The sequence below is a fragment of the Grammomys surdaster genome, unplaced genomic scaffold (assembly GCF_004785775.1).
Source record: "Grammomys surdaster isolate TR1022 unplaced genomic scaffold, NIH_TR_1.0 126391, whole genome shotgun sequence".
Lineage (NCBI taxonomy): Eukaryota > Metazoa > Chordata > Mammalia > Rodentia > Muridae > Grammomys > Grammomys surdaster.
This window is the reverse complement of record NW_021621185.1, coordinates 11,980,159-12,006,808: the sequence shown is the minus strand read 5'-3', so window position 1 is coordinate 12,006,808 and position 26,650 is coordinate 11,980,159. Positions and strand designations below refer to the sequence as shown.

The following is a 26,650-nucleotide window of genomic DNA, read 5'->3' as shown; positions in this document are numbered from 1 at the left end:
TTTATCAAGACAAAGAAATAAATTAAATTGCATACTAAAAAATGGTATATTATGTCATACACATGAATGATTAAGAGAATAACGCACTTATACGTGGATTTAGCAAAGTACTCAAAAGCTTCATTTTAAATACTGAATATAAATAGGAGAATCAAGAAACAGGAGAATTTAATAATGAATTCTCCAACACAGAAAAAATTTAGGACCTAATTAGAGTCAATCTTTTAAGTATGAGTTTTAACTAATTGACAATCTCTCTTTAGAAAAATAACATGAAATAAGATACTCTTATGAAAACAATAATGAAATATGTACCCTGAGCATAACTAATCCCTGCATATTGTATAACAGTAAAGAAGCTTTAGTTTTAACTCATTGTGTGCAAGAGATCTTCTTCTACAAAACATGTTGCATTTGCCCGTGCTTATTTATATCAAGTTCATTATCAGCTTCACATAAAAAAAATTTATCACCACATGCTCTCCCCTTTATTGTAACATCATTCCTATTAGTAGTAAGATAATTTTTTAATTATTCTGTTTAAGGTGATCAACTCATCTTTAAAATTTTCTGAGCAGATTATTTTCTTATTCCATTCAATAATAGCATTCCTAGGACAATGGATGTATAAACATCTTATTTTGAAAGAAAGAATGATGTGTTATATTAAGTGCACAATAAAATGGTCCAAAAATAGAATGAAATATTTGCCCATAAAAATGATTAGTATAAACCCCTTCCCACACCCAGAGACAGCTTGACTCTCAGGAGCTCCAACACAACTAGGGTCACTGGTGAGACACCCCTTCCCCAATACTCGGCCTAACTGGGACCCCCACAGGGCTCAGTAGAGTCTGGCATTAATGCCAGAGACATATCTTTCTTTCTGCCCACAACTCAGCCCAAGGTACTCCAGATTCCCTCCTAAACCCAGAGACAACTTTATTCTCAGGAGGTCCATCATAGCCAGGCTCACAAGCTCATAGAAGCAAGAGGATCCAGTAAGAAACAGCAAGACCAGTTAACTCCTCAGATAACCAGATGGCAAAAGGCAAGCACAAGAACATATGCAACAGATTTCAACACCACTTGACACCATCAGAACCCAGTTCTCTCACCACAGCAAGCCCTGGATAGCCTAGCACACCTGAAAAGCAAGATTCTGACCTAAAATCCCATCCCAAGATAATAGAGGACCTTAAGGAGGACATAAATAACTCCCTTAAAGAAAAACAGAACACTGGTAAATATGTAGAAGGTCTTAAAGAGGAATCATTTAAATCCTTTAAAAAAAATACAGGGAAACACAAGCAAGCCAGTGAAGGAATTGAATAAAACAGTCCAGGACCTAAAAATGGAAATAGAAACAATAAAGAAATCACAAATAGAGGCAATCCTGGAGATAGAAAACCTAGGAAAGAGATCAGGAGTTACAAATGCAAACATCACCAACAGAATACAAGAGATAGAAGAGAGAACCTAAGGCATAAAACTTACCATAGAAGACACTGACACAACAGTCAAAGAAAATACAAAGTGCCAAAAAATAAGCTCCTGATGTAAAACATCCAAGACATCCAGAACACAATGAAAAGATCAAACCTAAGAATAATAGAAATAGAAGAGAGAGAAGATTCTCAATGTAAAGGGCCAGGAAATATCTTCTTCAAAATTATACAAGAAAACTTCCTTAACCTAAAGAAAGAGATGGTCATAAAAGTACAAGAAGCCTATAGAACACCAAATAGATTCTACCAGAAAAGAAATTCCTCCTGTAATGTAACAATCAAAACACTAAGTGCATAGAACAGAGAAAGAATATTAAAAGCAGTAAGGGAAAAGGCCAAGTAACATATATAGGCAGACCTATCAGAATTACATCAGACTTCTCAACAGTGACTCTAAAAGCCAGAAGATCTTGGACAGTTGTCATACAGACACTAAGAGAACCCATATGCCAGTCCAGGCTACTGTACTCAGCTAAACTCTCAATCACCATGGATGGAGAAACCAAGATATTCCACTACAAAACCAAATTTAAGCAATATCTTTCTACTAATCTATCCTATAGAGAATAATAGAAGGAAAACTCCAACACAAAGTGGGAAACTACACTTGAGAAAAACCAAGAAAATAATCATCTCACAATAAACGCAAAAGAGGAGAACTGCACAAACATATCACCACTAACAACAAAAATAGCAGGAAGCAACAATTATTGGTCTTTAATATCTCTCAACATCAATGGACACAATTCTCTAATAAAAAGACATAGGCTAACAGACTGTATAAATAAACAGGACCCAGTATATTGTTGCATACAGGAAACACACTTCAGGGACAAAAACAAACACTACCTCAGAATAAAAAGCTGGATAAAAATTACTGTTTTGTTGTTATTGAAGACCAGCCTTAGTCTACAATTTTCTGTCAGAATACACAGGATTATTTCAATCTTACTATATCTGTTGAAGCTTGTTTTGTGTCCTATAATATCGTGAATTTGGAGGTACAAGGAGGTGCTGAAAAGAAGGTATGCTTTTTTGTTGTTTTAGGGTGAAATATTCTGTACATATCTGTTAAATCCATTTGATTCATAACTTCTGTTAGTTTCATTGTGTCTCTGTTTAGTTTTTGTTTCCATGATCTGTCCATTGGTAAGAGTGAGTGGGGTGTTGAAGTCTCCCAATCTCATTGTGTGAGCATCAAGTTGTGTTTTGAGCTTTAGTAATGTTTCTTTTACAAATGTAGGTGCCCTCACATTTAGGGTATAGATATTTAGAGTTCACCTTGATTATTTTCTTCTCCCTACTAAGTGGGACACATCTCGTTTAATAACATATAAAAGAAAGTCTATTTTATTGGATATTACAATCGCTACTCTAGCATGTTTCTTAGGACAATTTGCTTAGTAATTTTTTTCCAGCTTTTTATTCTGAGGTAGTGACTATCCTCTGAGAGCCTCAAACAGCAGCTGACTGAGACAGACATAGATACTTAGACCTAGTCATTGGACTGAAGTTGGGGACCCTTATGATTGAATTAAGGGGAGGATAGAAGAAGAAGATGAGTAGGGCAACTTCATAGGAAGACCAGCAATCATCCAGACCCCTGGGAGCTCGCTGACACTGAGCCACCAACCAGGCTGCATACAGGAGCTGGTCTGAGGCTCCCAACACACATACAGCAGAGGACTGTCTGGTCTGGCCTCAGTGGGAGAAGATGCATGAGTTCTCCCTAGGGAGGCCAGGTGAGATAGCATCCTCTCAGGGACGGGGTAGGGGGGAGGAATGGGGTTAGGAATTGTAAGACAGGGGACTGGTAGAGAGGGGCAATGGTGAGATTATGAATGAATAAATTAATTAATTTTAAAAATTAAAAAAAGAAACAAAGAGAACTATACAAAGAATCAACTAAACTACAAGCTGATTTATTAAGAAAATCAACAAGATAGATAAACCCTTTTTCAAACTAGCTAAAGGGCACAGAGACAGTATTCAAATTCCCAAAATCACAAATGAAAAGGGAGACTTAACAAGTACGGAGAAAATTCAAAAAATCATTAGATACTACTACAAAGCCTATACTCAACAAAACTGGAAAATCTAGATGAAGTGTATTATTTACTAGACAGATGTCATGTGTCAAAGTTAAATCAGGATCAAGTAAACTGTATATATAGTACCATAACACCTAAAGAAATAGAAGCAGTCATTAAAATTTTCCTAACCAATAAAACAAATCAAAAAAACAAAAGCTCAGGCCAGAAGGTTTTAGTGCAGAATTTATCAGACCTTCAAAGACTACCAAATAACAATACTCAGACTATTCCACAAAATAGAAACAGAAGGAATACTACCTAATTCATTTTATGAAACCAGTTACTCTGGTACCTAAGCTACACAAAGACCCAACAAAGAAAGAGAACTTCAGACCAATTTCTCTTATGAATATCTGTGCAAAAATAGTCAATAAAATTATTGCAAACCAAATCCAAAAACACATCAAGACAATTATTCAAGACAATCAAGTATGCTTTATTCAGGGGTGCAGGGATGTTTCAATATACAGATATCCATCAACATAATCCACTATATAAACAAATGCAAAGGAATAAAAATCACACGAGGATCTTATTAGATTCTGAAAAAGCCTTTGACAAAATATAACATCCCATCATGCTAAAAGATTTAGAAACATCAGGAATTCAATGCATATACCCAATTAAAACACCAGCATTGAGCTAAATAAAGAATTCTCAACTGAAGAATCTTGAATGTCTAAGAAGCACCTAAAGAAATGTTCAACTTTCTTAGTAATTAGAGAAATGCAAATCAAAACAACCCTGATATTCCACCTTATACCAATCAGAATGGCTAAGATCAAAAACTCAGTTGACAACAGATGCAGTCAAAGCTGTAAAGAAAGAGGAACAGTTTTCCATTGTTGGTGAGATTGCCAGCTGGCATAACCACTCTAATCAAATTAATCTGGCGGTTCCTCAGAAAATTGGAAATAGGTCTACCTGAAGACCCAGCTATACCACTCCTAGGCATATAGCCAAAAGATGCTCCACTATATAACAAGGACAGGTGTTCCACTCTGTTAATAGCAGACTTATTTATAATAGCCAGAAGCTGGGAACAACCCAGATGTCCCGCAACAGAAGAATGGGTACAGAAAATGTGGCACATTTACACAATGAAATACTACTCAGCTATTAAAATTGAGGACATCACAAACTTTGCAGGCAATTGGAGAGAACTAGAAAATATCCTGTGTGAGGTAATCCAGACCCATAAGGACATACATGGTATGTACTCACTGATAAGTGGATATTAGCCCAATAGCTTAGAATACCCATGATATAACTCAGAAACCATATGGAGCTTAACACAAAGGAAGGACAAAATGTGGAGACTTCAAACCATCTTAGAAGGGGAAACAAAATAATCATGGGAGGCAGAGGAAGGGAGGGACCTGGGTAAAAGGGAATGGGTGGGGATGAGGAAGTATGACCTGGTATTGGAAGAGACAGGAGAGAAGTCAAGAGGGCCAGGAAACCAAATAGAAATAAGTATCAGGTGGGGGTGGGAAACTTGGGAAACCACTAGAAAGTCCCAGACATCAGGGATAGGAGAGGTTCCGAGGACACATGGGGATGAAGAGACCACCTCCCGCAGATAGACATGGTCCCCAGTGAAGGGATGGGGCCACCCAACCATCTAAAAATTTTTAACCCAGAATTGTCCCTGTTTAAAGGAAATGTAGGGAAAAATGGAGCAGAGGCTGAAGGAAAGGGCATCCAGAGACAACTTTACCATGTGATCCAGTCCATCCACTGACACCAAACACCAGCACTATTGCTGATGCCAAAATGTGTTTGCAGACAGGAGCCTGGTATAGCTATCCTGAGAGGCTATATGAGCACCTGACTAAGACAGATACTGATAAGGCCAACCACTGGGCTGAACCTGGAAACCCCAATGGAAGTGTTAGGGGAAGAGGTGAAGGAACTTAGGAGATTGTAATTCTATAGGAAGAACAATAGTATAAATTAACCAGAATCCCCAGAGCGCCTAGCAACTAAACTACCAACCAAAGAGTACACATTGGCCAGTCTGTGGCTCCTGCTACATATGTAGTAGAGGAATGCCTCATCTACATATGTGGGAGGGGAGAGGCTTGGTCCTGTGGAGGCTTTTGATACCCCAGAGAAGGCGGATGCTAGAAGGGTGAGGAAGGAGTGGGTAGGAGGGTGCAGGAGCACCATCTGAGAGGCAAAGGGGGTGAGATGGGTTGGGGTGGTTGTGGAAGAGGAATAACATTTGTAAACAAATGATTAATAAATTAAAAAAGAAAATATTTTAACTAAAAAATGATGAGTATATTTAAGTTTGACCAAAGGAACGGACATTACACTCTACAAATACTCCCTCAGCCATGCTTTTTGCCTCTTTATTCACAATAGCTAGATAATGGGAAAAAATCTATATATTCTTTAAGTGGATAATGAAAATAAGGTACATATATAATGTGGGATACTAGTCAGCTTTAAAGAAAACTAAAATCCTGATATTTGGAGAGGAATGTATGGAAATGTACACTAAGACCAAACGTTGATGTTCTCTATCATTTGTGAATCCTAGCTCTAAATCTTTCAATGTGAATATTTATCCTGGAACAACCATTTAACTAAGAAAGTAAAGTAGAAAAATGGAAGCAGACAGGAGAGGAAGATATTAGGATACAGGTAGTTGAAAAAAGTATGAGAATATAGCGATGGGACTTACCTAGGGAGGGAGGAAAAAGGCACTCCAGAGGAAGAGGGAAGAAGAAAGAATAAGCAACACCAAGATGTCTGAAAAACTTACAGAAAATGATTATTTTATGTTTACTGAGTTATAAACACACACACACACACACACACACACACACACACACACACAAAGACACACACACACTTCAGTGAAGGTACACCACTTGACCACTTGAGGTGACAAAGAGCTCTTAAGAAACCATAGAGTAACTACCAAAATCACTAAACCTCTGAAACCTTTGCTTTTGTTTCTTTCCAGAAACTGAAGATAAGACCTGATTGCCAAAGACACCTTGAGCAAGGACTTAGAGGAATCAAGCTCAAGCTAACCTGGATGCCTCCTGCCTGCTTTTACTGTTTCAGAAGTAAAGATGCAAACTTCCAACAGAGAAAAACAATCACTGGCCCAAAGTCTCTATAATATCTACAAGCCATGGAACCAAAATAATGACCCAAACTGCAAAATATTCCAAATTAGCCATAGCAGCATTTATATTCCCATGGGTAACCAACTGCCATTTATTTGGACTCAGTAGGAGAGAATATTTGTCTGATAATGTAAGCTCAACCCAGTGCATGTGGCAGGTAAGGCTATGAACATTTGAGAAGAATTTTCTGCTAATTCCCTAAATCAGTATAATTTCTAACTGCATTCTAAATAGTTATCTTTATACTAACAGATAAGCTTATTTTTACCCCTTGTCATTGAAATTTATTTCAGAAACACACAAAGACTATTATAGAAAGTCACAACTGGCCAAAAGGCTAAGAACAACAGACCATTGAATGTCCAGACATATTGGATACATATACAACATATCTCTAACACTTAAGATTTCACAAAATTTGGATAAGGGAGAATAGAAAGATTCTAAGAACAAGAGTTTAAGAGAATCTTGTTGGAGATAATGTTTTCTATGTATATCAGATAATCTGCACCCATAAAATCTCAATAACATACTTGTCAAAAAGAAAGAAGATCTGCAAATGACCACACCAGCTTACATGTCAATGCTGAAAGAGGATATTTCACACGACACTATTGATGAGCTATTGGCAATTAACCACTGCTGAGAGATGGAGAATCAACTTCTCCAAGGATATGTTTTCCAATACCAAGCGGCCAGCCATAAGCAACACAGATGAGCAGCACAAAATAAAATCATCGAAGTGTATTTTTAAAGTAATATGCATACAAATGAAACCATTAAAATTAAAGAATAAGGGCCATTAATTATGAAGGAATCAGATAGAAAGGAAGAATTATAAAACAAATAAAAATGGTGGGTGATCATGTAAATACAGAACTCATTACTCATATATAAAATGTTCAAACTGTAAGTAAATTTTAATTTGTATACTTATTTATGTATTATTTTTAATATATTTTATATTTAATGTTTATTTTTATATTTTATATTTAAGGTTTGGTATGGGAGTTCTATAAATGTGTTTGAGACTGTCCAAGTGGCTAAAGTGTGTCTAGAAAGATCACTATCAAATTAAATATAAAATGTTTCTTATTATATATATTTTAAACCTTAAGTGGGATTTTGTTCACTTGCTGCCAACATCTTATAGATATAGTGTTGCTATAATCTGGTGCCTTTTGTGCATATGTAGCTACTGAATGAAATAGTCATTTGTAATTTCCGAGTTAATGTCCACAAATGCAGGCCAACATAAATTATGAAAAAAATGAACTTTATTTAACTCTATAATGGTGTGAAGGTAAATGCAATGTATTTAATGTACATATAATTTACTATGAGATCCCAACAAAAGCAGCCACTAAAAGAGTTAGGCTTAGTTGAGAAGTAGGAAAGTCTTTGTCCTCAACCACAAATCAAATTTGTTGCTGTTAATGTCTGTAGATAGATCTTTAAATATGTTATACTTAATAATGTAACACAAAATGTTCCATGTTTCTCTGACTCAAATTATAGTGTAAAGATGATTTATCTAATAAAATTCTTTCAGAGGACTCGATGGCAACAAAGCATGGCACAACCCTTTAGAATAACACGACAGCATTGGCAAACTCTCACACTGAATTTAAATGCATTTCTCCAATAACACTACTTGTTCTGACTTTCTACATGCTATTTGCGAGATTCTCACGTACTACTGTCGATTATGCTGTTTCCTGAAACTCTAGACCACTTGAAGCAATCTTCCGAAATCACCTTCTATCAAAAATGTCCCAAATTCATGTAGTTTCAACATGATTACCCTGACCCTCAGTATACTGGACTTTTCTCCAACTTGGTATCTGCTACTATTGATTTGTTAGATAGTGACTATATTAAGGAACCACATGGAAAAAAAGTATAATATTTCACAGAAATCAGACCATCTTTTCTGACTTCCTAATAGATCTAATTTCTGCGTTTACTCGAGCACTCACGAAGCTTAAATGGACAGAATAATGGCTAACAGCTTTGCTATGATGGTTCTTCTCTAGCAAAGCACTTAACATATCATGTTTTAAAATTAGCTGACTGATGAGGATATAAAGCACAGTGAATTAAAATTCTCTCATTTATGAAAAGTTTGATATTATAATGATCTGATTGCACTTAATTTCTGCATATGGGAAACGATTTCTCACAAAATCCACATAGATGAAATTTTTACGTTCTTATTTCAGAACCTGTTGCTAAATATTACAACTTAAAGAATTAACTTATGCAAATGATAAGACCTCTTTCTTTAATATAACTTTAGAGACCTTGATGTTATTTGCATATTTTCAGACAGAGAATGTGAATACTCTCCACAATTTTTTTAGAATTTTAAACCAGTTTGATTCTAAACTAAATCACATTTTAACCATAAGAAAGCATCACAAGAGATTCTCCCTAACCTACTTCCATGATTCTGATCATTTGGGAAACGGCTTTGCCTCATCCCTCTGTTACCTGAATCCATGGCCATCTGTCATTTTCCGCAGCTGTCCAGGCGTTTATAAGGCCCTTCTTATTAAGCCGAGCATAGTAGGGATACCACTTCTGCAGTCCAAAAAGAGCTCGGTGAGTAGACGAAGCTGTGATTTGCTGATTGGATATGATCCCACCTTCGATTCCCAATGGCCCAGAGCATTCTGGAAAGAAAACAGAAAAAAATATATACATGTATCAGAAATCATAAGGATGTCAGACTTGGCTGTAAGAGAGTTTAAGTGAGCTTAACTTGTACCCACACATCATTTCAGTCACATCCAGCTGACAGGTCTGTTACTCATTACCACATTTACAAAGAGTGATATGGTAACTATGACACGCACGCTTACTGCGCTCTGTGCTTTGTAACTGGCTTCTAAGAATCTTATCTTTTCTATATTTTGATTTAGATTTGTGCAAGTATATTGTCTTAAATTGTGAGCTATATCAGCAAAAGCAACTTCTTTTTTTTACATTTATTTATTTATCTATTTATTTATTTAACACTCCAGATTTTATTCCCCCTTCCCCTTCCACCCTCTGACTGTTCCACATCCCATTATCTCCTTTTAACCCCCTGTCTCCATGAGAATGTCCCAACCCCTCAAACAACCAGAACTCTAAACTCTCTGGGCCCTCCAGTCTATTGAGCTTTAGACGCATCTTCTCTGACTGACCCAGACCCAGCAGTCTTCTGCTGATGTGTTCGGAGCCTCATATCAGCAGGTGTATGCAGCCTGGTTGGTAGTTCAGTGTTTAGGAGATCTCGGGGATCCAGATTAATTAAGACTGCTGGTTCTCCTACAGGGTTGCCCTCCTCCTCAGCTTCTTCAAGCCTTTTCCTAATTCAACTACAGGGGTCAGCAGCTTCTGTCCATTGGTTGGGTTCAAAATCTGCATCTGACTCTTTCAGCTGCTTGTTGGGTCTTTCGGAGGGCAGTTATGCTAGGTCCCTTTTTTTGAGAGCTCTATAGCCTCACCAATAGTGTCAGGTCTTGAAACCTCTTGTTGAGCTGGATCCCACTTTGGGCCTGTGACTGGACCTTCTCTTTCTCAGGCTCCTCTCTATTTCCATCCCTGCAGTTCCGATAGGTTTGCAAACTGGCACAACCACTTTGGAAACCAATCTGGAGGTTCCTCAGAAAATTGGAAATAGATCTACTTGAAGACCCAGCAATACCCCCTTTGGAAATATACCCAAAAGATGCTGCATAGCAGCCTTATTTGTGATAGCCAGAATCTGGAAACAACCCAGATGTCCCTTCACAGAAGAATGGATACAGAAAATGTGGTTCCTTTATACAATGGAATACTACTCAGCTATTAAGAACAAGGACATCCTGAGTTTTGCAGGCAAATGGATGGAACGAGAAAATATCATCTTGAGTGAGGTAACTAAGACCCAAAAGGACATGCATGGTATGTACTCAGTAATAAGTAGATATTAGCCAAAAAAAAAAAGTACAGAATACCCAAGATACAGTCCACAGAACTCAGAAAGGTCAACAAGCTGAAGGGCCCAAGTGAGGACGCCTCAGTCGCACTTGGGAGGAAGAAGAAAACAATCACAAGTGGGGAGGGCAGGAGAGACTTGGGAGGGAAAGTGGACAGGGGCGGGGGGGGGTGGTTAGGGGGAGAGGGGAACCTGTTCTGCTACTGGGTGAGGAAAAAGGACTGGAGCCTGAGGTCCAGCAAGAAGAATGGAAATAGGCAACCTAGGGAAATAGGAGTTTGGGGGACCCTCCAGAATGCACAAGAGACCTGGGAGGTGAGAGACTCTCAGGATTCAAAGAGAGGGTCTTTAGATGAAATGCTGGACAGTAGGCAGAGGGAACTTATAGAGCCTACATCCACCAGGAAGACGGGACATAAAGTGAGGGAGGGGGTTGCCATCCCACAGTCAAAACTCTAATCTACATTTGTTCCTGTCTGAAAGAACTACAGGGATGGAAAAGCAACTTCTTTTAGAAAGCCTATATTGAATCCATGAGACAGAATTAAATCGTATTTTACATTTTATAGTCACAGAGATTAGTGAAACTCAGGAGTCTTTAGTACTTAAGAAATATTTGTTGATAATTTTCTCTTGACTAAAATACACATGAATTTTTAAACAAAATTACTGTGTTGCTAACATTTTCACTGCTACAAACTTTCAAGCTTAAATTTGTATAAGTTAGTTATGCTTTCATAAAAACTCAATATAGAAATTTGTTGAAACTTATAATAGTTACTATGAAATCTAAATTATAGAAACAGTATAGATCATTTTTTATTAAAAGAACACATAGTTATGAACCAGAACATATGGCATTTTTATACTTGGAGTATGTGATAAACTTAAAATGTTATCTGAAATATTTTAAATGAAAATTTACAATTCTGAAAGCATAGTCCATGTATTTAAATTTTTAAGTACCTATAAATTTTCTACAAGTGTATAACTTGGAACATTAAAAAATTCCTAATAAAAATTTAAATTGCTAAGTTTGAAGCATTCATTAAGATAATATGATCTTATATTTCAAATGTGTTTAGTTCTTAAAATTAAAAGTGAAATTAAAGTCATATAGTTACAAATATATATTTTACAGTTCATAAAATTTCATGTATTTTAAATTTAGTTTAAAAGTTCAATATTAATAAAATGATAATATAGTAAAACTATTACTTGACTTTAAATTTTCATTAACATTCCATATGCCCAAATTTTTACGATGCAGATTTAGATAATAATAATTCTATTATGATATTTATTACAATATGTTATGTGAATATATGAACTTGTGAATAGAGAACATTGCCCTTATTAATGTCAATATATATAAATCAGCTTGATTGGTGATGACTACCAAGATTAGTTTAGGTTTATATAATTAAGTTACTTTATTAATTGTAATGAATGTATCCTTTTCTGTTTCTCATTGGTCACTGTTCATTGTCATTGACTATATCTTTTTTCTACTCCTTGCTCAGTCAATTAGACAGCTCTTTGATAATTGCTAACACTTCTCAAATAGTCTTAGAACTTTATGAATGAAAATATGGGTAAGTACTTATCACATTATTTTAGGAAAGATGAGGTTAGAGAAGTAGAATAGTTTCTTTGCAGTTAACAATTTAAAAACATTCTTTTGAATTGTTATATCAAGTGTGCTCATTTTTGCATGCATTTGACCTGTTTATCATTACCTTAAAGAACTGTATATCTCATTAAAAAGTCAGTCATTCTTATAATTACAGTGTTAAGAACTGCAATAATAAACTAATGTTTATATTCATAAACACTAAACACTGGAAAACTTTAACGTTGATTCTGTAAACTTTTGTTTTCTTTTGCATTTTAAGCCTCAAGAATTTTACAGATTTCATAAAAGGCTATGAAACTTTCATGATTACTCTTGGTAGGACTATAAAAACTGCTGGAGCCTAGCGTTTTGATGGATATCAACATTAGTTGGCTGTAGTTCTTTGTATCAGGTTGAAAAACTGTTGGGGTGTAGATTGTACCTATATTTTTAGGCATGAACAAATTTTGTATGTGATATTATTTAATGAAAAAAGAGATTATGAATCTAAAAGTGAGGAAGTAGGGGTGTATCAGAGGGTTTGAATGGAGGAAACAGAAATGGAGAATGATATAATTATATTATAGCAAACATTAAAAAGGAGTTAATAAAAGAATAACACCATTAAGAGTCTCAGTGACGTGTTTGTTCTTTGTATAATGTTTGGATGCTAAGACATTGAAAGCAGAGAGGTTCTTTACTGCAGTAAATATTAGACCACTAAACAGATTGAAACTGTTGCAGAGTCTATCTTGATCAATAAAATTTCATGGCAGCCTTAGTAAGAGCTGAATCAGATTTAAGAATGTACATCTGAAGATCTTATATCATTTTGGAGAGTGTTTTGGCACTTTGAAAAAAGTCTAGATGTTCAACCATGCTATCCAGCAGGTCCTTTTTATTGCTACTCTTAAACTACTTACCTCTCGTTATTAGGCAACACACCAGCAAATATTCACTATGAACTTTCAAATTATCATAAGCGGAATTCAAATAAATGACGTTCATTTTGTTACCATCTTTTTTTTTTCTTTTCATTTCTCAGTTGACTGTGTGAAGAAGTTAAACTGGTTTAAGTTAAGGTGGACCCCACGGTGCCAAGGAAATTCTACTCATTATTTGCAATCCTCATTTAAGTTTCATAAAACACAGGTTTCTGAAGATCCATCAATTCTGTGTTCATCACCTTTATTTAGTTCAATCTGATGGTTTGAATAGATATGGCCCACACAGTGTAATGTTTTTAAATGCTTAGCCCATAGTGAGTGACACTATTAGTAGGTGCGGCCTTGTTGAAAGAAATATATCACTGAGGAAGCAGGCTTTGAGGTCTCTTCCTATGTTCAGGCTCTGCCCAGTGAGGATGAGACCATCCTCCTGGTTGCCTGAAGATAAGAGTCTCCTTCTGGCTGCCTTCAGATCAAGTCATAGAACTCTCTTGGCTCTTTTAGCAACATGTCTGCCTGTAGGCTGACATGCTTCCCACTGTGATGATAATGGACTTAACTTCTGAAACTGTAAGCCAGCCCCAATTAAATGCTTTCCTTTGTAAGAGTTACAGTGGTCGTGATGTGTCTTCACAGCAATGAAACCTAAGTAAGACAACCAGGAACAGACATATGTAGTAGAATTACTTCTTTATATTTTAGATGCTCAGTTTCTTTCTATCAAAATTATAATCAATCTTATGAACAATAAGGTCTTTTTGAAATGTATCTGGAAAATTTCACAAACATTTAACCCTCACTATCACCTTGCTTACATCAACAACAACAGGAAAAATGTGGAAAAGTACAGGTTGTCATAGCAAGAAACTTCTCTGAGACTGAGAAAATAGAACAGCTGTGTTGGCCTAGCATGAAGAAAGCTAGAGTTCTCATCCCCAGTACTGCATAAACACTATGTGGTAATGCATTTACCCAGCATAAGGAGGTAGAGAAAGAAGGATCAGAAGTTCAAGGTTTTTTGTCAAGCTCCATGGTGAGTTTCAGGTCATCTCCAGCTACGTGAGATCTTGTCTCATACACTCAAACAAGATATGAAAATATTCCTTTTCCAGATTGGAAATAATCTGCAGTAGATAGCTGCAGATAAAAAGCTGCTAGGACACCTAGCATATGGAGGTAAGGAGGCTCCAAGTGAAGCCAGAATAGTTCACAGTGGTAATTGAGAGATTTAGACTATATAACTCTACAAAATTTATGTGCTATAACATAACAAAGAAGCTATAGCTCTCAACCTATGTCAACATGTCATTAGTCACAGAATCATTCCTTTGACAATAAAAAATTTAAAAAGTATGCTCATATGTTATATTCATAAAGGATTTGCATCTATTAATTATTTTTAAACAAGGGACCTCATTTTTATGTTGTTTATAAACACTGCTTTTATCAATCCCCAAATCCATGTTTACAACATTTGCATTTATACTATTTCATTTAATATGTAAGAAAATCTGGCATTGTAAACTAAATTGTCAGGGATTGTTCAATGAAGCCTGAATCTGAAAGGTAACATCTTATATTCTCCATGTTAATTATTCTTGATGATGAACTGGAGTTACAGATAGTTGTGAGCTACCATGTAGGTCCTGGGAATACAAGCTGGGTCCTCTTTAAGAACAGCCCGTGTTCCCTAACTGCTGAGCCACCTCTCCACCGCCATGTTATTTTTCTACTTGAGCTTATGATTATTTTCAATTTATCAGTCTTGAAGGTGCTAAGAGTAAAATATGACTTACATTTGTAAATAAAGAGCATTGCTGTATAATGTCTTTAAAATTTCCTTTAAACTGGATCCCAATTGAAGTGATACCAGTCTTTTAGCCCTTTTTAAACAAAACTAGAATTATTCATTACAATATTTTTCCATGCTTAAGTTCCCACTAAATAGGTGCTGAACACAGCTACTGAAGCTTTTCTTGTCTTTCTTTTCTTTTTCTTTTTTTTCTTTTTTTTTGTAAAGAAGAAACTGATGAGCAAATTCAAACCTTGTGTTTATCCCACAAGGACACATTGTCACAATAACAGCTTCCTTCACTAATGATAGGGATCACAAGCAAATGGATGTCATCATCATAAAAGGTTCAGAATCTAATTTTCTTTAGCCTGTGCTCCCCACTGCCCTATTAAATGCAACAGTATAATAATAAAGGAAGATGTTACAATTCAAAATGAAAATGTTTATAGACCTAAGATTAAGTGACCTTAGGCAATTCAGAGCAAGATGCTTCAAATATATTATGTATTGCCATCATCGTTAGAAACCAAAAATGAAATATGCAATAATAGTTCATAACTAGCTCAGAGAATGACAACTCTGTGTTTGAAGATCACATCCCACTGAATGTTTGTGCATGATATTCAGTGTATTTTTAAAGACAATAAGAGGTATAACACTACTTCTTAACTGAAGAAACATGGAAGCAGAAGTTAATCCTATGGAAATGGATATGGAATGGAGAGTGATTCTTCAGAGATTGAGTATTTTCCTTCTGCTGCAGCTTTATTGGAGAAATCACATTCTCTGCGAAGTAGACAGGGGAATGAACACCAAGGGAATACAAAGAATATTGCTAGGGCCTCTGCATATGAAAGTGCTCCCAGAATGAGATGCATTGAAACAGTAAGTGTGAGAGAGTGACAGTGAGGTCCAGAGGTGACTGTTGAGCATAGAGGGTGACCCCAGAGACTACAGAACACTAGCATTTGCCAAGGCTCTAAACATTAGCTGGACACTGTCAGTGGCCCAAACCCTGCTTATTTATTTCAAATAACTATGTTGGCTGATTTTAAACTTTGCACAAATTAGTATCAGCTAAGTACAGAGTCTCAACCAAGGAACTGTTCTAATTGCCTTAATTAATGCATCAACACCCACTCCAAATATAGTACAAGCCTTTTGGTAGTAGCCAGATTACCAAGGACAAAGAATGAATGGAAGGAGGTTTATTTACATTTTGCTCACTCAGCCTTCCCTCTTGCTGCCAAGTTCATTTAACTTTATGCTGCTGCTGCTGATTCAGATTCCTTTTCTAACTTAGATCAAGAATTCCAGCTTTCTGCAGATAATGCCGATAAAGTTATCCATGGCCTGAGGTCAATATTTCCATTTTAGTCAAACCTCAGGAAAGGCATATATAGATTGATCAGGCTAGCCCTTCTCGTCATGGGAATACTTTTATTCCTGCCCGTTGTGTTAAAGCTGGTCTCTAACTTCATCAACAGGCTAGCAGTTAAAGTACATGACTTGAAACTGATAATGGACCCCCAGATAGAGTTATTAATTTAACAGGCTGGCAAGCCAAGGATGGGTAAGATTCTGCACAGAGCCTTACCAACCTAAGACAGAAGTGTATTCCTTATAATAATGTATATTCCATGATGGATAAGGAATGCATTCTTGTCAGAATGACCTAAGACAGGCTCTGTATTGTTTATGAAATAAAAAGGAGGAGATGTGGAGAGCTTTTGGGGCTGCCTGGCAGGAATCTGTCATTGGCCAAGAACAAGGAAATGGGCTGCTTGGAAGGAATCTGACATTGGGCTAGAACAAAGAAGTAATTTCAGGCAGAAATCTAAATCCTAGGCTAGAACAAAGAAGTAATTATAGGCAGGAATCTAAATCTTAAGCTAGAACAAAGAAATAGTCTTCAGGCATGAAAATGGCTCTGGACTAAGACAGGGAAGTATTCTCAGATACTTTAATCATCCTGATAAGCCCTTAGAAATAGTGATCACAGGAGGGAGCATGGGACTCTGGCTATTGTCATGCATGTTCTTTGGTTATCTGGGTTTATTGTCTTCCTTGTTTTTGGACTATTTGCATCTATTCTATTGCTAGTTTCTCAACCTAGAACTAACCTTAATACCTGCATGTAATTTAAACAGTATAAAGGCAAAATAGGAGGAGGAGGAGGGATGGGATAGGGGATTAATGGGTGGGGGAAAGAGGAAGGGGGATGGCATCTGATAAAATATTGAATAAAAAAAAAGAATTCCAGCTTTCTAGTAACAACAAAACACCAGCTGTTCTCCAGGAACCTCTGTGTTTTCCACATGATATTGGAACTGCTAAGGCATCCAGTCTCATGAACAACTACTAGATTTTCAGCCTCTCAAGTATGAGAAAATTGTTACTATTTCATATGTATTTCTAAATAAATATTATCTGAATATATGTTTCTGAATACACACACACATACACACACATATGTTATTGAACTCTTATTATGTGCTAATCTGTCTAAAATCCATCTACCCTCCATTAATTGGATATGCTTTTGCAAATACATAGCCATTTCAAGTTTACTACATGCTCGGCACTTTCTTTGGTAGTATCCATACAAGGGAATGAACAAACCATAAAAACTTTATTCTCAAAAAATTAGTAACTTTTGTGGTGATATGAACTATAAACAAATAAATGATAAGAAATGAACACAACCTGAAAAGTACTATAAAGAAATAAGAATTAAGAAATAGTAATTATAAATCCTGTTGACAGTGACTTAGATGATCAGAGGTAGACTTTCTGGAAGGTGACTCTAAATGCAATAAATGAAAGAGAAGGAAAAGAAAGCTACTAAGGTATCATTATAGTCCATTTCTCGGGAAGTATTTGGTTTCAGACAGGATTTCAAAATAATTTTTCATACATTGAGTGTAATGGGGTCGTGCTGAATGAAAAGAATTGTTGGGAGAGGAAATCATAGCCCAATCTTGGGATTGAGGAAAGAATGCCTGGAAAACATTGGGGGCTAACCTAGAACTGAAGAGGAGATAGGTTGAGATGATTAGGGAAGCAGAAGCAATTTGATGTCACTAGACTCGCAAGGAGTGGTTAAGAGCTGGTGGGAGGAAGCAGAGACACAAGACTGAGGAAGAGCTTGCGTGTATCTGTGGAGAGCCTTGGAATATTCTAATTGTGGCAATATTCTCATTTAATGTTGATCATTCCCACTATAAAGTTAAGGGTATACATATATTATGGATGACAGGATTATCATGAAATAGTTCACATCCCAGTGGAAAAGTGGATATCTAAAAGAAAATTAGCAATGAGAAGAGTTATAAACTATCAAAAGTAAATTTGGTAGAAATAGTACTGATTTGTGATAGAGTGGTAGAGGCAGGAAACGAGATATCTTACTGTCACAGGTTACACATAACAAAGTTAGGCTCTCTTTAATTGATAAGAACATATGTTGAGCTTAACATATAAAACCATTAAGCTTAATTGCTCTTGAGAAATGCATCAAAGTTGATTATTGATGCTGGATTAAACATGGAAGATTCTGCTTTGTCTCACCTGTATACCCCACTTCTCCAAATTCTCCCATCACTCAAGCTGCAAGGACAGTATTGGAAGGGAAAACATGCATTGATTCTCAAGCATGTCCCTGATGCCTACAAACTACCCATCTTTGTTGTGTCTGCATGTCCACTGCACCAACAGGTGGGAGTTCAGCTTTGCAAGCTGGATTTTATTTCGCATCTACCAAAAAATTAATGATAGCATAATTTTTAAAAGTATCTTTAGTAGAAACAGTTTTTTAAGACAAAAGTAAGTAATACAAATTATAAATTATAGGAGTCATTGTAAAGTTTTATTTATGTAATTCATTTAAAATGAAGTTATTTTTATCTATATGTTCTAAAGTTCAGAGGCCTCCACAAACTCCTTTTTATCTTCAATGAGGAGGAAGAGCTTCAGTGCGATTGGTAGTGGGAGTATCTCTTTTTTAATAAGCTGCAAAGCAGGATTATAAGGGGTTTCTGAAATACCCCATCATTATCTCTATAGTAAGTACAGGAGCAATGTGATCTGTGCTGAATTCTACAGCTAAATGAAGACTATAGCAGTGTAAATGGTAGTCTATCTTTGCTGGCTGTGAGGTTTTGTTTATACATCCTTGTTCTGTGCTTGTTTTGTCAGATATAACAATGCGTCTAAATAAATAAATTCGTTAAACAGTGAAGACTATATATGTTCAGACTTCATTTAACAATCCTTTAAAATAAATGCACTCCTGCTTGTCTAAATGAACTGGAAATGGCTCCTGACCCTAAGGCCTACTGTTCAGATTAACACCATTGAGCAACAGAATGATGTCACCTGACAAATTGAACAGGAGCAGCTGAGCCAGCTGGGGCCACGACCCAAGTGTCCTCTCCAGGGTGTTGTCCAATGTGAGGAGAATAGGTCCAGAGTGAAGTCCCTTCTCACTCTGTAAATGCATTCTCTGGAGTGTGGCAAAGAATGGCATCTGCATTCTATCGATCTTGCCACTGGCAAGTAAGCTGAGCCTCATGATGTCTGACATCTTGCTTCTCCGTGTGCTGATTAAGCCTTTCAAATAAGTGAGATGCATGACTGCATGGTAACAGGGATGCCTGGCTTTCATTTGCTCTGTCTCAGTATTCAGGCACATCTTTAGAATGAAAGAATTTCAAATTACAGCCATGTAAGAAACAAATCTCTTTTAAACGTCTCCAGTCCTCTTTTCCTCTGGGCATCTAATCTTCTCATACAAGCAAATGCTCTGCTGTGCTTAGCATAGCATGGTAATTGTGCTGAGCATGAGGACCGGTAAATAGATTACTGCTGACCTCCAATTCTACAGAAATTAATGCTGATTCAAATGGAAGTTCCCTGCTGTGCCACTTGTACCAGAGCTTTCATTTATTCCTAGTATTTGTTTTATGTTACTTGTCTTGAGACCTGGCCCTAAATTTGTAAGAAGGCATCTAGACTGTTTTTTTCTTCTTTTGTGGCCAGAAGGTTAAAAGAATCCCAAAAGGTATATTTTCTGATGACATCCAATCCCCCGAGCCTTTGATCTTATTTCTCTCAAGGTTATCATTTCCCTGATGTTAGGAAGTAGTGTCTGCAGAAAGAGGGCAAGAGATGGAGGGAAGACAGGAAGTCAGAAGAAGACTTACCTCAGGGAAAGAGAATGAACATGTTGATTTGGCTGCAGGAGGTAGAGAAGATGAAAAGGACCTCCCAGGATGAGAATGTGAAGGTGTAGGGACACAGAGCAGTCTTTTCTGTACTCACTATTGACCAAGTCCTATGGAGAATTCTTGTTTATCTTCTTTTTAAAATGCTTGGGGAAGCAGCCCTAAAAACAGCCTTAAAGTGAAAAGCCCATTTCCCAACATATGTTTCCCTCCACAAGCACAAACTTCTCTGCTTCCATGCTTAAACCACATGCCTTGGCAACTTGCCACTACAACCACCAAAACTTTCATTTTTTCTTTTTTTTTTTATAATTAAGCTTATTTGGAGTACACATAACCTTTAAATTTCTTCGTATCAGATGGATTGTTTACTTCAGCCATATGCTATTTTATTTTTCATAATCATGAGTGATGTGGTTCTATTATATGGACCACTAGAAGCTATTCCTCCAATTCTATTAGGAATTCTGCTTTCTTATTGTCACATATTGTAAAAAGACCAGGAAGTGTCCTCATTAAAGGATGGGGAACAACTATTTGTGTATATATTTTTTTCTGTGAGATCATGAATGAGTTTATATACTTCTCAAAGATAGAATCCCAACCTGTTGCACAATGCCTTACAAATTTACATCTCTGATTCCAGAGCTAAGGTAAAACAGACTACAGATTTTGGAACTATAACTCTCTTTCTTTCAAAGATTATTAGTTTCAATTAACTGGTCTAGCTCAGGAAAATGTTAAGACTTGAATACATCAAATTATAACAGGAAATTACCCTCTAATATGCCTCAAAGCTAAATTTCATGTCTGTTCATGAAGCATGCTGGGTGTTACTTAAGTAGAAGAGTCCATGTTCCCTAATAGTCAAAGATCAACATTCTTGCTGTGACAATTTATAGAACTTAGCACAGTCCAATGGTAACCATCTCATCCCTGCAAAGTGTGCTGCAAAAAGACAGTAAAGAGTGTGTCCTAGTGTGCTTGGGATGTATGCTTTTAAATCAGAAGCACGACATGGGCTTTTAAGGTGATAGTCACAGCTTCTTTCAGGAACTTGTACTAGGGATAGCATTTTGAGTGAACTATGCATCTTTCCCCAGTTATGAAGGTGGCAGGATGGTATGAAGTGTCAGAATAGTCAAAATCCTGCAGCTAAAAAACCTGAAGACTTATTACTTAAAAAATAGTATACATCTTCACAGTACAGAATCAACAATGAAAATAGAGTCAAAATAAAATGCTAAGGGGGCATGGGGGCTTAATTGTTGAACAGCGTGAATGGTGAATGAAAATGTTCAACCTATGGTGAAGACACATTGCCACACCTTTAATCTATTTTTATTTTAAATGATTTTCTCAGATATATATCAGGTCAAGTTTTACAAAGCATTTCTTCTGATGCTTGGCTATAAAGGAATATATTGGCCAAGCAATGATTTTTATTCCTGAGATAAATCACAGTCCAAATCTAATCATCAGCTATACACATATCCTGTACAGTATTTTTACTCATTTTTCTACTATATATTATCTTGGGTCAGAAGTGATGTTGAAATATTCTAGAGGTTGAATGAAATGGAAGAGGTCAAATACGCTGTTGTAGATAACAAAGTGCAGCACGATGAGCTTTCCGACTAGTTACTGTGGGAATCATGGCACGAATTCTGAAACCACAGCAGCAGCAGCATCTGAAAAAGTGTACAGACAATGATGGGCTCATGTGGATTTTAGAAACATCTATTTTATGTATTCTATCTTACAATGGGAAGAAAAGTTTGCTTCAATTAAAGGAGAAAAATGACTTATAAACACAGTTCAGAGGGGTTGGTTCAGATATATAAAAGATATATAAAAAAGATATATAAACTAGTGGGGTTGGTTCAGATATCTAAAAAGGACTGAGGCTGTTCTGTCTACACAAGAGAGCTTCTATACTAGGCCTTCTGCAAAGGAGGCAAATGCACACTGTAAAATAACAAACCTCTTTCAAATATCAGCCCTGGAAGTTAGAGTCTCAACTGTGCCTTTTTTTTCTCTTTTGTTCTTAAGCTTACATTCATATAGCCATACATGCATACATACATACATACATACATACATACATACATACCACATACATATATACACACATACATACATGTATATATAGATTCTTCAGAGAGCAGCTGAGACATTTTTCAGACTATCTATCTACAAATTGAGCATCCCCACAGAAGACAGTACCAATAAGGTTTTACATATGGAATTTACAATGCCTTCAGTAGTCCTGAAGGGGATAATTCAATGAGAAATTTTGAGCATAATAAATGTAAAACTACTAAAATACAGAATGCCTTACTAGTTTTATGAGAAGAATATTCTCAGGGAATTTAATAGAGTAACAGTTTTATTATGAATTTTGAGAGCTGAGGCTAGCTTCTCAAACATTATCTTTCATTCAGCAGAGATTCACACTGGAACTGTTTTGCAATGTGATGGATAGAGAACAGGCTGGTGAAACAGAAATTTTGACTTCTGCTTCTTTTCAAGTTTATTACTTTTAATAATAAAGGAGACCCTAAGGTTACGTGTTGTTTGGGCTAAACATTTTGTTGGACACATTATTGGAAGGAGAAATTGCAGGAACTTGTGCCAGTAATTCCTATATTTTAGTGGGCAGGTACATATTTCAAGTCTTAAATACAGACTTAAATCTTCAGCTGCTCAAATGAAATTGTGCATTAGATATGTTCAATAAAATGTCCATATGGAATTAAAAGCTACTTTCTGTATATTGCAACATGGTACAATATTGCTACATAAATCAGTCTAAAGAATCTGTAGATAAATTTACTTTTATGAACATATAAAGGTATATTACAGATATTATCAATTTTGAAAAATATTAGAATGCTACAGTTAGAAAATGTTTTTTTGGGTACTAGCCTAAGGTTTAGATTTCTGCCTGAAATTACTTCTTTTTTCTAGCCTAATGTCAGATTCCTGACTGAAGCCCACTTCCTTGTCCTTGGCCCATGTCAGGTTCTTGCCAAGTGGCCCCAAAAGCTCTCTGCCTCTCCCCCTTTTTTTCATAAACAAGACTGAGCCTGTCTTAAGTTATTCTGCCAAGAATGTCTTACTTCCTTACCCATCATGGAGTATACATTATCAAAAGCAATGGACTTATGTTTTAGGTTGGTAAGGCTCTGTGCAGAATCTTACCTGTTCATGGCTTGCCAGCCTGTTAAGTAATTTCAGGCAGGAATCTAAATATTAGGCTAGAACAAGGAAGTAGGCTTCAGACATGAAAATGATGTTGAACTAGTTCAGGGTAGTAGGCTGAGATAATTTGGTCATCCTGATAAGCCCTTAGAAATAGTGATCATTGGAGTGATTACAGAAATTTGTTTACTGTTTTGCTTGTTCTTTGACTATTTCCATCTATTGTATTGCTAGTTCCTCAACCTAGAACTGACCTTAATACATGCATGTAATTAAAATGGTATAAAAGCAAAAAGGAGGAAGGGGATGGGATGGGGGTTTCTAGGGAGGGGAAATAGGGAAAAAGAATGACATCTGAAATGTAAATAAATAAAATATCCAATAAAAAATGCTTTCATTTACACTGTTTGTTGTTTTGTTTACTTTGTTTTTGAAAACTGTCTTCTTTTTTTTTTCCATAAACTAAATTTCAACTCCAGATCCTATGGCCTCTTCTTCTGGAATTTCAGGTATGACCAATACTGGGCTGTAAATTCCTTTAAAGACAAAGAGATGTTTCTTTTGCTGTGCAGTTAGAGAAAACAGAGTTCTATCTAGAAGCTCGCATTTAACAAACACCAGGTAGCTACCTTTATATGTTAATATAACCAACCAGGAACCTGGTAGTGCCATCAAGACACAAACATAACATGATTAATCTGAAATGCAGCAAGTGTTATCACTTTCACCATTGGAAAATCCTGAACAAAAAGAAAAGTGATGTACTTTCCTTAGAAAGTTTTTTTTAATTAAAATGCATAAAAAAGGTAAGCATGATATTATCTAACTCAGTAAAAAGATACAGTCACTACTTTTGACAGAAAGATAAACAGCATAAACAAGAGAGAAACAAGGATACAAGTGCTATATTAGGAAAAAATATGTCATTAGCTTATTGTTTCTTCAACTCTGTAGCTATAGGAAAGGTGATCAACTCTGTGAATTATACATTATCCTGACAGGGTTGTACCAAAATATCCTTGAAAACATAGTACTTTATAAATTTGTTATCTCAGTTAAACCAAATCTGCACAGAAGAAAATAAAATAGAAACAATTTATTGTGATTCTAGAGATTTTAACAGTGCATAACTATATGTTAGGAAAAGAAAACCAGAGTAATAATTAAATATAATTTAATTAATGATAATTTATATGTAGGTAGGTAAAGTGTCTCATTGAATTTGGGCAAATTCTCAACTGCTAACTTCCCTTCTCAGACTGAGAGCGTGGAGGGAGATGAAGTTCCAAGAAATGGTTATGTGCTCTGAGCAGAGCTTTGAACATGAGCATGTCTTCTTTCACTGGTTAGTTTCTCGTAAGAAGCCACAAAGTTTTAGTTTGAGCCCCTACAGCCCCACTTACCAATATGATAACCTTGCAGAATTTACTTAAGCGTTGGAAGTTCCTGATAAATACATTTTTTTCCAGTTTTTCTGCACATTGTGTTAGCATACAACAATGTTTATAAGTCCCAGTGCCAGGAAACACATCCTATAATTAATTAAGAATACCTTGTGCAGGAGCTTGGTATCTTTATTTTTAAACATCTACGTAATAGCAGTATAACAGAAAATATTTACACTAAGGGATGAATCATCTATGTATCAGAGAGGAGGGCACTCACTTATAGGTTTGTTAAAAAAAATAAGGAACAATACATAGTAAGAACTTTGTGCATCTATTGTAGCCAGTATGCCTTTAGTGAATTGTAGTATGTGTGTTGTTGTTTTAATGTAGTTAAACAGAGCTGAGAGCAAAATTCATGGATGGGTGAAACTGATTTTACTATAAATACCTAGAGACCCATGGTCTAAACATATGCCAAGGATTCAGACAGGTTTAAATGTATTCATCTCTTCTCAACGAAATAAAAATTGAAAGTAAAAAAGCTACTCATCTCTCCCATGCATAATGTTCACTAACAAAAATTATAAATACACGCATATGCACAGCCATTAATCATGCAGTTAAGGAAAGTGATTCAAAGCTCCATGTCATGAGGCATCTTCTTAACACCATATCTATCATCAGATATTTTTGTCAGTAAAGCATTCAACTTGTCAGATAAAGCTCTTTGCCTGGGGGAAATATAAACCATGGCTTCTGTAATGAATGAAAATGAAATGATTCCCCACAGTATATTTCCAGCCTCTCTGGAAATAAAAATAACTAATTAAATAACCTCCTTTTAAAATAGGTCTGTGTCTGGCAGGCACTTTTCTTTAGTGGTAGAAAATCAGAATCTCTTAGGGAAGAGCCTCGCATTAACACTGTGACAAATCAGATTACAACTTTAAAAAGCACATATATGATGAGAATTTTCCAACCAATTTATTATCCAAACAATGAATGAAACATTTAGAATAAATGAAGAAGCTGTTTTAGCTGTTGGCAATTTTACTGAAGCAATCAGTGATACGTCATTTATTCAAGTGTATATCAGAGAATAAAGTACATTTATTCTGAACCCCCTATTTCCCTCCTGTGCAGAACTACTGCCTTTTCTGCTTCAGCGTGACAACATGAAAAAGTGCTTTCATTCACTTTTTTAGATCCCCAAGGCCACAGACAGGATATGCTGGAGAAAATTAATAAATTAGGTATATTTAAATGTGATCCTGGGGGCAAGGCAGAGATTTCTCTTCCAATAAATATCTAACAGTAGCATTAGAAAAAACATTTATGATCTGAAACTAAAAGAACATTTCTTCGTTATTTCATTGTATATAATTACATTATATCACACTTCTCTTTCCTCCCTTCAAATGTTCGTTGCTTTCTTTCAAGTTCATGGTCTCTTCTTTAACTACTTTTTCTTACTTATATATGTGTGGGTATTCATATGTGCATGCGTGTGCAAATGTGTGTGTGTGTACATATACACTCATAAATACCATCTGCTCAATCTGTTTATTGTTACTTCTATGTATATATGTATGCATGCATATACATTCTTTTATACATATATTTATATGTGTATACATATATAATCACTCATTTGTGTAATGTCACTTGTATATATATATATATATATATATATATATATATATATACTCCTCAGTCTACATAATATCACTTTTATGTATATGTGTGTGTGTGTGTATATATA

At 35.9% G+C, this 26,650-nt stretch overlaps 1 protein-coding gene across 2 annotated transcripts in view; it reads right to left on the bottom strand.

The window, feature by feature from the left end:
• Nucleotides 1-26,650, bottom strand: part of Edil3 (EGF like repeats and discoidin domains 3) — a 440,392-nt gene that overhangs the window by 153,237 nt on the left and 260,505 nt on the right. For both annotated transcript variants that reach the window (XM_028760126.1, XM_028760127.1), the window contains one exon: nt 9,241-9,422. In XM_028760126.1, the coding sequence (XP_028615959.1) occupies nt 9,241-9,422 (182 nt within the window). The remainder of the gene's footprint in view (nt 1-9,240; nt 9,423-26,650) is intronic.